The following is a 12,800-nucleotide window of genomic DNA, read 5'->3' as shown; positions in this document are numbered from 1 at the left end:
GATTTGTTTATTATGTGTTAGTTTGCTAATGGACCGAAACATTAATCATATCATAAACCAAAAACATTTCACTTAAATCCACCTCTTTCCTGAGTAACCGCTGAGTCCCGCCATGATCTTGTGTTCTGGTCTCTGTAGAAATCTGTTAAAACGGTAAAAAAAAAAAAAAAAATGACTGAATTAATTAAACTTAAACTTTTTCAGTATAACTAAATGTGTGCAGGATTAAGCGTTGCTGTAGATTGTTTTCACAACGCGTCATCAAGCGTCCATATTTGTAGCACCTAATGTAAACAATGCCACTGAACAGAACAAAACTCGGATATTTTGCTGATTATTGCTGCTGAAAATGGTCGATTATTGTAATGTTTTGGGCTGTACTAATCGGTCAAACCAAGAAACACATTTGAAGTACTACAGACTACCAAAAGTTAGAACAAATCAAGAAGAGTGCAAAAAACTGAGGAACAAAAGGCGTTTGTGGTTGACCAAACTTAACCAGGGTTTCCGGGGCATCAATCTCGTGTTTTTTCTTACCATTTCCGGTCGGATGGTCAGGTGAAATATTAGGCTAATAACTGTTAATTCTGCTTGCACTTATCTTTTCCACCTATTAACTTCAGTTTGTCAAATATTGAGCCCTTTCCTGCCTATTAAGTCCTTAGCAGCTTCCACACATTTTTTTCATGGTTTAGACAGCATTAATTAACAGAACAAGGTATTCAGTAGGATAGTATATTATCCATGCAATTAGTGCTGTTGTTTACATCCGAGTATCACCAATATGGCCGCACATCCGGTAACGGACCAAATAGTGCAAACCCTCTATTGTTGGCTCCCACAGTAACAGCAATAAACTTAAGGAATTCCTGTACAATACGTTACTTGTTTTGCATACGTCACCAGCAAATCTGTCCGTGTTTGGCGCTTGCTACTTGCATAAACAATGACAAAAGAAACCAATCATGGCGTAACGTGTTTAAGTTAAAATACTGTGTGTGAAATAATAAAATAATATATGCTCTTATCATTTTGTGGATAAAATCCCGTGGACTTCACCCCGTTCGGGAGCTGTATAAACATGCCCTCATCTGTTTTCAATGCTGCTAACCTCCTGTCACTTCATGTCATCCAGGGTTGCCAGGTTTTCACAAAAAACCCGCCCAATTGCTACGCAAAAGTAGCCCAATCGTTTCGAATGGGGTTTCCCGGTAAAAATCGCGTCGGGGGGGTAAAATACATGTTTTTTGGCAGGGTTCCCCTGGTAAAAGTAGCATTTCATGGGCTAAATATCACATTATTTGGGTCGCTTCAGCCCGCGGACATGAAAAACAACCCATGGCAACAATATTAAAATAGCCCAATTCCGTAGTAAAATCGCAGCCTTGGCAACACGGCATCTTCCCACTCATTAAACTATAACAGGTGAGTTACTGCAAAAAGACGATCATTGTGACAATGTAAAGTGGTGAAACTATGGCGACGTGCTTTTTAAAACCATTTTTATATGCTGAATGTTATATTATAGACTTGGAAAATGATATTATTGACTAGAAACACCAGAGACCGAATGTAAAGCATCGTTTCAGTCGTCGGGCGAGACTGCTGCGTTCAGGAAAATGGTGGATAACATTTTTTAGTATTTGTATAACATTTTTTTTATTTGTATGAAATAATATTTATTTGAAAATAGACTGTAATAAAATAAATACTGTGATAATTCTATATAAATGCATTTTTTCCCAATAACAATAAAAAAGCGTTTCTGTAATGTTGTCGTTATTGTCTCATTGTGTTATTTCTTTATTTCTGGTGAATGTTCATTCTTTGAAGTGGTTTTAAGTTAAGTTTCATTTTAAGAGAATTTTATTAGTGTTTGGGTTTCGGTTGTTGCTCATCAGAAGGGCAGTTTATTGTGATGAATAAAGCGCCTGTAACTCACTTGAGGTTTTGATATAATCACATCAGTGTTCCAATAAGTTTGAACATGTTTAGAAAACAGGAAATCAACTTAGTAAGGTCTTCACAATGTATTAAAGCATTTTGTTTTAAATCATACCCTAAAAGTGTCATTATAATGCAGCGCAATGGAGTGTAGCCTTCACAAACATATTAATGCTGAACACCATCTATATTAAAGAGCAATTATAGCAAATGAACTGTATGAATAACTTCAGATATCTGTCCTGTAGGCCACTTTAGTCACTTAGATTGGATTTTAAGAGAGGATGTCAATTACACAAAACAGTGTGCATAATAAATGCCCAGGGCAAACTCCCAACAAACGTGTCATGTTGTTTCAGTTGTATGATTAACCCAGACATAGACAGAAGGTATTTTGCATTTTATTCTAGTTTATCTCGTGAGTGTGAATTGTATTATGTCAGTGGCTCTAGAGTTTAACTTACATGTATTATCTGTGATAACAGATTCAAATTAAACATGAGTATATCAGCATATAAAATAGGTGTACTTTGTCCTTCTCAGATATATTTTTACATCAAATTACACAACATATAATCCAATAAAATATATTATTCAACACATTTAAAATATAATGATTCCCTCTGCTGAAGGCCTCATCATTAATGCTCACACTGAACAACCTTTAGGCTGCATCTTCACACCTTACTGGCAGAATTTAGAAATTCACTTAATTAATTATGGATGCATGGCAAGAGAATACACAGTGCTGATGTCATATTTATGTTGGTGATGCCTGTCAAGCCTAAGGGTATTTTTGAGAGCAAAAAAAAGACACCGCTGCACTTTTTGGAACTGTAACATTAACATCGAGTAATGAGAATAAGAGACACTGAAACTCCTCTAAATAACACTGAATGCACAACTCACAGATGACGGGAAGAAAACTAAAGGTTGCCTATAATGGAGGATCAAGCAAAGCATTGATTTTTCTTTTCTCTTCTCTGCTTTCTTCTTCCATGCCTGAAATAAAACGATGCTGCACCACATTGCATCAGGACAGAATGCTGCAGTTCTCCAGGAAACAGTATTCTTAGAAAACCCTACTGGTGACAGTGTGATAAAAGGAGATGCATTTACCTAAAATTAATCCTGGCCTAAATAATAGACTGATAGACACAGAAATCTCACTGGAAGCTGAAATATAGGCTACTTTTCTCTTTTTTTCTTTTCTTCTCTTTTCTGGACAAAAAACACCATCTCATTTAAAAAACTTAAAGTAAGACAAGTCAAAAAATGAATGATATAAAGAGGTTAAAAGAAAAAAAAAAACAATACCTTGAAGTTTGATGGAAGTTCACATTGCGCCATCTAATGGTGTATTATAGTGATTGCATGTATTTAATTGTCAATAATTGCAGGAATATTTGCAATGCCGCATTGCTTGCGCACATAACTCTCTCACAGTTCTGTTTGGAATGTTGGAATGCATTTGCATATAATAATATTTCCGGGTGAATGACATTTTGTTAACGTTCTGAAGAAAAAGAATGTTTGGAATCTTCGTTTACAGTCAGTGCTTTGTACTAGTGTTTGGTTCGTGAACGGTTCCGGTGTTGCAGAATCAGTCTTTAAAGTGAATCAAATGTTCCCATACGAAAGTAATAGGTTTAACCATGGCATTTGTAGTAAAACTATTGTTAAACAAAGAGTAATCATTGGTTCATGGTTCGTGATTTAAAAAATTTGATCTGTCGTTTGTAAGGAAAAAAGTTGAATGTTCTCTCTGAAGTCTCTTTTAATAAAGCACAGTAAAACTGTGTGGAGTAATTCAGTGTTTTTAACGAATCGCTTAAGCAAACGGTTATATGTCACCATCTACCTGCGTGACGTTGAAACGTTCTGTTCGAATCTTTTTAGTGTTTTGTTTCAAAGGATTCGAATCACTTGGTGAATCAGTCCACAACACCAGCGACTTAAAATGTTAAACGCAAAAACAAAGTTTGCGAGTTCGTTAGTTTCGATTTCAAGTCTGGAGTACGTTTAGTCTGCTTTATAAAGTCAATCAGGTGTAGTAACAAAAATGGACATAAAATTCAACATGTTTTGATTGTTGTTATTGGCCTTAGCAGTTGTGAAGAAGCTGTTGGACTGGATTTGTAAAGCCTCTTACGCCGCTGGATCTTAAAGACCGTCTTGTTTACACTACAGGGTAATGCTTCGTCAAGGGAAAAGTGTACTGGAAATCTCTTCGGGTTACAAGTGGATTCAATACTTTAAGTAAGACTTTACCAAACACTGAACACGCAAAAAACAAGGCGCTGGTATTTTTTAAAGTCTTACAAGGGAAAACTATGGCCGAGACGAACCGGACCGAGGTGTATGTTTACGAACAGGTTGTTATTCTGACATCATGTGTACTTTCGTTTTTTGGCTCACTTTTAATTATATGCACATTTGCAAGATGGCTCGATCTGAGAACTACACCGAGAAAACTCCTCGTTTATCTGTCTGTCACGGACCTTCTGTCTGCACTGTCTTACTTTTACGGAGTTTTGGTTGTTTTTGAGACTGATTCTGCAGATTGTATTGCGCAAGGAGCAATTTCCACATTCGCCAACACTAGCTCATTCTTCTGGACCGTGGCTATTGCTGTATACCTATACGTTTTTATTGTGAAGTCCAGCCAGAGACAGGCCGACAACTTGGTGCTGTATTTTCATCTTATCAGGTAAACAAAGCATTCCTTCACTGACAGGAAATTCTTAAAGGAACAGTTCGCCTCAAAAATTCTCACTCAGTTCTTTCAAAATGTACTCACCATTGTGGTGTACCAAACCTGTCTGGCTTTTCTTCTGTGGAAAACAAAAACAGATGTTTAAAAAAAAATGACTGAGTCACAGTTCACTTTAATAATACATTTAAAACGTTCAGTGATTGTTTATGGGTTCAATTTAACGATTTTCTTAACATTATCTTTCAACTTAATGTTAATTATTTCTTAATGAGTAGTATTTGTAAAATTAGTTTAGGTGTAGATCAAGAAGTTTGTCTTTTACATAAAAATAAAATCTATAAATTTACACATTACGGTTGTTTTACGGTTCTGGTATGGAATATTTTAGTGAAAAATGTGCATGTCATGCTTATATGTGACCCTGGACCACAAAACCAGTCTTAAAGGTAAATTTGTTTTGAAATATTTAATCATCTATAAGCTGGATAAATAAGCTTTCCATTGTATGATTTGTTAGAATAGGATGATATTTGCCTGAAATACAAGTATTTGAAAATCTGGAATCTGAGAGTGCAAAAAAATCTAAATATTGATATTGATTTAATGTTGTCAAAATGAAGTTCTTAGCAATGCATATTACTAATCAGAAATTAAATTTTGATATATTGACGATAGGAAATTTACCAAATATCTTAATGGAACATCTTTACTTAATATCCTAACGATTTTTGGCATAAAAGAAAAATCAATCATTTTGACCCATACAATGTATTTTTGGCTATTGCTACAAATATACCCATACTTAAGACTGGTTTTGTGGTCCAGGGTCACATATTTTAATTTAATTTACAGGTAGAAAGGAGATTATTTCCTATATAACACTGCAATTTAGAAAAGGAGATGAGATCATTTATATTCCTTTTATAATATTTTACCTTAGAATCATATACTTTCAACTGCACAAACAAAAAAAGGATTTTAGTCAGTGTTCATTAATTTACAGAGACTTTAATAGGGATTTTGTGTATTAAGGGAGAAGTTTTGTTTTGAACATAAGTTTGTATGCGTAGCCTAAGGATGTCTGTCTGCAGTCTGATCTTGTGATTTGTGGTTTGTGTCAGCTGGGGAGTTCCTTTTGCCATCACTGTGGCAGCCCTGTCCCTGCACAAGATCGGCTATGATGCCTCTGAAGTGTCTGTTGGCTGGTGCTGGGTGGACATCCAGGCTAAAGACCATGTGCTGTGGATGCTGCTCACGGCTAAGATCTGGGAGTTCATTGCCTATGTCACACTGCCAGTCCTGTACATCCTTATAAAGTTACACATTCACAGAGCAGTAAGTCCACCGCGGCTCATCACAGACAGTTTAATGTTACTGTTTAGCAGAGGTTTGCACGACATTTTCAAAAACTCATAATATTTCTAGAATGAGGTCCAGAGCTAATGTATCAGAGAAATATCATGTTATCATAAGATAGTGATTTCTAGGCCTGAAAATGTCATGGATATTAAATGAGAAGTTCACTTCCAGAAGAAAATTTCCTGATAATTAACTAACCCGCATGTCATCCAAGATGTTCATGTCTTTCTTTCATCAGTCGAAAAGAAATGAAGTTTTTTGAGGAAAACATTCCAAGATTTTTCTCCATATAGTGGACTTTTATGGTGGCCAGGTCCAAATTGCAGTTTCAATGCAGCTTCAAAAGGCTCTACACAATGGCAGCCGAGGAATAAGGGTCTTATTTAGTAAAACGGTTGTTCATTTTCTAAGAAAAATACAGTTTATATACTTTTTAACCACAAATGCTCATCTTGCACCAGCTGGACCTCATGCATTATTTAATAACGCACATGTGATGTAGGTGGAGGTACCAACCAGAAAGTCAAACTCCTTTTACAAAAAAAAAAGGTAGAACACTGTTTGTCGGACAATTTTGAAGTTGGAGGAGAAAATGAGATTAAGTTTTTTGCCCTATACCCTACCTTTTTTGTACACAGTCAAAGAACAAACCTGCATGTGACTTTTCCAAGGTGATTGCGCAATGTGTAAAAATGTGCTTTGCAAAGCTAGTGCAAGATGAGCATTTGTGGTTAAAAAGTATATAAATGTAACATTTTTTTTAGAAAATGAGCAATTGTGTTGCTGGATAAGACCTTTATTTCTTGGCTGGGATCGTGTAGAGCCCGTTGAAGCTGCATTGAAACTGCAATTTGGATCTTCAGCCCAGTGGCTCCCATTGAGGTCCATTATATGGAGAAAATCCGGAATGTTTTCCTCAAAAACCTTCATTTCTTTTTGACTGAAGAAAGAAAGACTAGAACATTTTGGATGACATAAGGCTGAGTAAATTATTAGGAAATTTTCATTCTGAAAGTGAACTTCTCCTTTAAAAACTGGCCCACATTCTTGTAATAGTAACACAACTGCATTCTGCAAACCATGTGCTGTAGTAATAGGAGTGTATGGTTATGTTGTTTCCTTGTAAAAGTTTTGGCTTGAGGTTTGCCAGCCAGTTTCAATACTCTTAAATTAATAGATCAGCAAAAAAAACAAAACAAAAAACAAAAACGTGTCATCATGTACACTACCGTTAAAAGTTTGACAGCTGTAAGATTTTGAAAAAAAGTCTCTATTGCCCACCAAAGCTGAATTTGTGAATTGAATATTGAATATTGTGAATTATTATTATTATCATTATTATTAATCATTTAAAATAATTGGTTTCTATTTAAATATATTTTAAAATGTAATTTATTCCTATGATGGCGAAGCTGAATTTTAGCATTCTTCAGTGTCACATGATCCTTTAGAAATCATTCTAATATGTTGATTTGGTGTTCAATAAATAGTTTGTAGTTCTTCGCATAATAGAAAGCTCAAAAGAACAGTACTTACAAAAACAGCTTTGGTAACAATTGTCACTCTTGATCAGTTTAGTGATCATTTTTTAGTTCTGCATTAATTCTTGCTAAATACAAGTATTAAAGGAGTAGTTCACTTATAGAACAAAAAATTACAGATAATGTACTCATCAGTTGTAATGAAATTATGTTTTTTGAGGAAAACATTTCAGGAATTATCTCCATTATAGTGGACCTCAATGGTGCCCGTGAGTTTAAACGTCCAACATGCAGCTTCAAAGAGCTCTAACTGATCCCAGCCGGGGAATAAGGGTTTTATCTAGCGAAACGATCGGTCATTTTCTAAAAAATAAAAATAAAAAGGTATATACTTTTTAACCTCAAATGCTCGTCTTGTCTTGCAATGCACATGCATACTTTGTGTAATCCGGGTCAATACAGTTAGGGTAGGTCGAAAAACTCCCATCTCATTTTCTCCTCCAACTTCTTTTCCAAATCACCCTACATCGCTGTTTTTTTCTTTATAAAGGGCGTTTGACCTCCTTTGCATTTTTACTTTGTAAACACCAATTTGGTAACTCTGCAGCGATGTAGGATGATTTTAAAGTTGGAGGAGAAAATGAGATGGGAGTTTTTCGACCTACCCTAATTGTATTGAGTATGGCAGAGCTAAACAAGATGAGCATTTAAGGTTAAAAAGTATATAAATTGTATTTTTTTTTTTTTTTTAGAAAATAACCCATCGTTTTGCCAGGTAAGACCCTTCTTCCTCAGCTGGGATCATTTAGAGCTCTTTGAGGCTGCATTTAAACTGCATTTTGAATGTTCAAACTTGCAGGCCCCATTGAAGTCCACTAAACAGAGATAATTCCTAAAATGTTTTCCTCAAAAAACATAATTCCTTTACGACTGAAGAAAGAAAGACATGAACATTTGGATGCCAATGGGGCAAGTACATCATCTGTAAATTTTTGTTCTGGAAGTGAACTACTTTAATTGTATTCATTTTAAAATCTTACAGGCATCCTCTTGTTGCAAACCCGTATGACTTTTCATCCTGCAAATCTAAATTTTATTTTTAGGTCTGTTTTTTGGAAGACTTATGAATGCTAATCCTTTTTTATGCCCTTTTTCTCTGACGTATTTAAGCATGCAGCCCTGTCTGAGTACCGTCCCATCCTGACCAGCAGCCCTGTGTCTAACTCATCATCTTCCATGGCAGACAGGAAGCTTACCCTTATCCCCATCATCTTTATCATGCTCCGCATGTGGAGCACCATCCGCTTCCTGCTCCTGGTGACCGACTCGCCTGCAGGACACAACCCAGTGTTGGTCACCTTGCATGTGAGTCACCCGGTTCCACTTAGTTAGCCTGAATTATACTTAAACTTAATTTAATTTAAGTCCCATTCATGCAGTTTATTTGTATACTTCATCAAAGTCATTTATCTGTACGTGTCTTTATTGCATTCGGCAGCCCAATGATTCTGATTTTCATTCTTTTAAAAGGGAATTGGAAACACCTTTCAAGGAGCTGCGAACTGCATCATGTTTGTGCTGTTGACTCCCTCGATTCGTTCACGACTGGTGGCTCTGCTCTGCTGCAGAGGTCAGGACGGACGCTGGCGCTCAGAATCAGCATCCCAGAACAGGACAGGTGCATACACGCCTTCACACAGGGATGAAAACACCAGTGAGGGGTAAAAGCTGCTATGATCCTGCATCTACTGTGGCACATTTAACTCTATTTGAATGCACAAGGCTGGAGTGACTTTACGGCGTTGTTGGAGTTGTATCAGAGCCTTACACTCAGCCTTCTTGTTTGACCAAGCGCCTTCACGGATTACAGGGGACTGCGGTCACATGCACCAAACCCGCAGAGCATTGAACACAAACGCACTTTCTGTTACCGGTTTAGCTCAGCACTTTAGGCGAGAGGCTTTCTGTCTTCCGAATCTGTTTTCATTCTGCTGCCGCAGATATCTCATGTTCATTTAAATAGAAATGAGATCTGTAGCTCAGGGGAAGCGAGGGATACAGCAGTTTATTATCTAGTGACCAAAACGGCAAATGTACTGTGAAGTGTTTTTACAAGGGATTTGTTTTCCCTCTTTCTCTCAGCAAAGCACATGCATTCTTAATGCAGTGTTATTACATTTGATGTGTATTTTTAAAGCATGATTTATGTTTATGTGATGTATTTATATGTACAAACGTATCATTTCTTTTCACTTTTTTCACTTTTCTTTGTATTGAGTCACATTTATTTTTTCACACAATGCCTTAACACCTTTGAAACAATAGGGAAGAAGTGCCTTTTAATCTTTGTATATGTAGTTATGAATATGTATCATAGTTATATTTTATCAGCATATCAGTTGATTTCAATAAAGCGATTCATTACCAGATTTAGTGTTATTTTAGTATTTTTATATACTGTTATTGTTTTAATAAATATTTTGAATTAGCTTTTGTTTTTATGTTTTCAGTCTCCAATTTTTTGTCATTTTGTTTTGTTTTGTCTTTTTATTGTTATTTCCATTTAGGTTTATTTTAGTTTTAGTTTTAATTTTTTTTCCAGCTGGTTAATTTAGTGCTTCAAGTTATTCAGTTATTTTTATTTTTATATAGTTTAGGTTTTCTGATATTTATTTATAAACATTATTAAATCTAAAATTGAATTTGTAACACTTTATCGTATTAGTTAATGTATTAACTAACACGAACAATGAACAATACATTTATTACACTATTAATCTTTGTAAATGTTAGTTAATACAAATACAGTCATTCATTGTTCATTTTGAGATGTGGGCATTGCGTTCAAACTATGGAGAAGATGAACATGGAAAATCCAGTCATGACATTTTAATGAAACATTACAAGGTCAAAAAAAAGTTAAATAATAATAATAAATAAATAAATAAATTTGTTTATTTAATTGAATTTATTTAGTTGAATTTATACAAAAAATTATAAAAATTACCTTATTCAGAAAATGTACATACGCTTGATTCTTAATACTGTGTTGTTACCTGAATGATCCACAGCTTTTTTGTTGTTGTTGTTTTTGTTTAGTGATAGTCATTAATGAGTCCCTTATTTGCCCTGAACAGTTAAACTGCCCGTTGTTCTTCAGAAAAATCCTTCAGGTCCCACAAATTCTTTGTTTTTTCAGCATTTTTGTGTATTTGAACCCTTTCCAACAATGACTGTATGATGTTAAGATCCATCTATTCACATTGAGGACAACTGAGGGACTCATATGCAACTATTACAAAAGGTTTAAACGCTCACTGATGCTTCAGAAGGAAAAATGATGCATTAAGAGCCGGGGGTGTAAACTTTTGAAAAGAATGAAGATGTGTACATTTTTCTTATTTTGCCTAAATATCATATTGTTTTCATTTAGTACTATCCTTCAGAAGTTACAGAAGATACTTACGTGATTCCCAGAAGACAAAATCAGTTAAATTTACCCTGATTTTCAAATTCAAAAAGTTTTCACCCCCGGCTCTTAATGCATTGTGTTTCTAAAGAACAGCGGGCAGTTTAACTATTCAGGACAAACAAGTAACTTATGAACAACTCTCGCTAAAAAAAAAACACAGCTGTGGATCATTCAGGTAACAACATTTAAAAATTAACAAGAAAAATGAAAAATCAAGTCTATGTAAACTTTACAACAGGGTCATTTTTATAAATTCAACTATTATTTTCTCTTGTGGACTATATGTAAACATCTTTTATGTGAAATACCTCATTCAGGTCAGTACTACATGAAAAATAACATGCATTTTGTATGAAAATACATTTTATACACATACAGTATATGTATATTAAAAACATACAAAGATGAATCATTTACATTAAGATCATTAACATATATGAAAAGCAGATTGAATTTTTATTATTAAGATAATATTAGTAATGGATTTGTGTTATTAGTTCCACATCTGCAAACAATCTGAGGTGTCTGTCATCACTGAACACTCTTTCTTGGCCATAATATGTGTAAGGTTATAAAGAGAAATTTATTAAATGATTGCGCTGACACATTCCCCCAATCCTTGACATTCAGTTGAGTGTCGCTTGATGTTGGCTAATATGCATTTAGAGTAGAGTTGAGCTGTATGTGAGCTTCTCTAAATATTTGATAATACATGCTGTATAAGAGCCTCAGTCTCTGCCAGTTTTACCACAGTCAGGATACAGAGCCACTTCTCCATTATCTCAGCATGATACCAGATCTGCTTTCAGTTAACAAGAAGAGGAACTATTCTGAGGATAGCTGGGAAAAGGGCACAAGCTGAATACAATGGCAAATGTTGTGCTGATTGGGTATGTGAGCTGAGGGAAGAGGATGTTGGATATATACCTACTTTCACGGTTTTGCTAACCCTGAGGCAGTGTCAGCTGACAAGCCAGTCCTATGAGCGGCTCATAACGACATTTTATTGACAGAGTGGAAAGTGGAAACATTGCTCAAAAGTCATTTTGAAGCATGTATCATTAATTCTGGGCATGAACACTGTTTTCCTGGCAAGTTGGGACAGAAAAATCACTTGATTATGGTTATTTATTTCAGGGGCTTGTCACTTAAGCACATTATTAAAAGAGAACTCCACTTCCAGAACAACAATTTACAAATAATTTACTCACCCCCTTGTCGTCCAAGATGTTCATGTCTTTCTTTCTTCAGTCGCAAAGAAATTATGGAAATTAAAGGAAAACATTTCAGAAATTTCTCTATATAATGGACTTTTTTTGGAATTTTTAAATGGAATTTTTAACTTCCAAAATGCAGTTTAAATGCGGCTTCAAGCGATCCCCATCTCATGTTTTCCATCAACAAAAAGTATTTAAATTGTATTTTTTTTAATGACAATAACCAATCGTTTCGTTAGATAAGACCCTTCTTCCTCAGCTGGGATCGTTTTAAGCCGCATTTAAACTGCATTTTTGAAGTTCAAAATCGGGGCACCATATCAGTCCATTGTATGGAGAAAAATGCAGAAATGTTTTTAGAAAACAGATATATCACAGTGATAAACAGAATATTGAATTCACATTTCCTCAGGATCTAAGTGCTTTATGTATTTTCATTTTATATATACGTCTATATATATAAGCATTTCATTGATAAATTAGTAAAAATTTGATAATAGTAAATGTAGTTGCTTACCTTATGAGAATTTTGTTTTCCAAATTTTAAGAGTTTGTACTTGCACTAAATTCATATTAGTTTATTTATTAATCCTGATTTGTACACTAAATTT

At 34.9% G+C, this 12,800-nt stretch overlaps 1 protein-coding gene across 1 annotated transcript; it reads left to right on the top strand.

Moving 5' to 3' along the window:
- Window positions 1-3,850: 3,850 nt before the first annotated feature.
- gpr157 (G protein-coupled receptor 157) lies at window positions 3,851-9,923 on the top strand. Its single transcript, XM_051097358.1, has 4 exons — window positions 3,851-4,654; window positions 5,782-5,995; window positions 8,671-8,865; window positions 9,031-9,923. The coding sequence occupies exons 1-4, from the start codon at window positions 4,278-4,280 to the stop codon at window positions 9,223-9,225; spliced, it is 981 nt and encodes a 326-aa protein (XP_050953315.1). The 5' UTR covers window positions 3,851-4,277; the 3' UTR covers window positions 9,226-9,923.
- Window positions 9,924-12,800: the final 2,877 nt, after the last annotated feature.

Source organism: Labeo rohita, chromosome 23 (genome assembly GCF_022985175.1).
Source record: "Labeo rohita strain BAU-BD-2019 chromosome 23, IGBB_LRoh.1.0, whole genome shotgun sequence".
NCBI lineage: Eukaryota > Metazoa > Chordata > Actinopteri > Cypriniformes > Cyprinidae > Labeo > Labeo rohita.
This window is presented reverse-complemented; position numbering and strand designations above follow the sequence as displayed.

Coding starts and splice junctions, on each gene's coding strand:
- gpr157 (XM_051097358.1), top strand. CDS start 4,278: ATGGCCGAGACGAACCGGACCGAGGTGTATGTTTACGAACAGGTTGTT. Junction 4,655..5,781: donor CTGTATTTTCATCTTATCAG/GTAAACAAAGCA, acceptor GGTTTGTGTCAG/CTGGGGAGTTCCTTTTGCCA. Junction 5,996..8,670: donor AGTTACACATTCACAGAGCA/GTAAGTCCACCG, acceptor GACGTATTTAAG/CATGCAGCCCTGTCTGAGTA.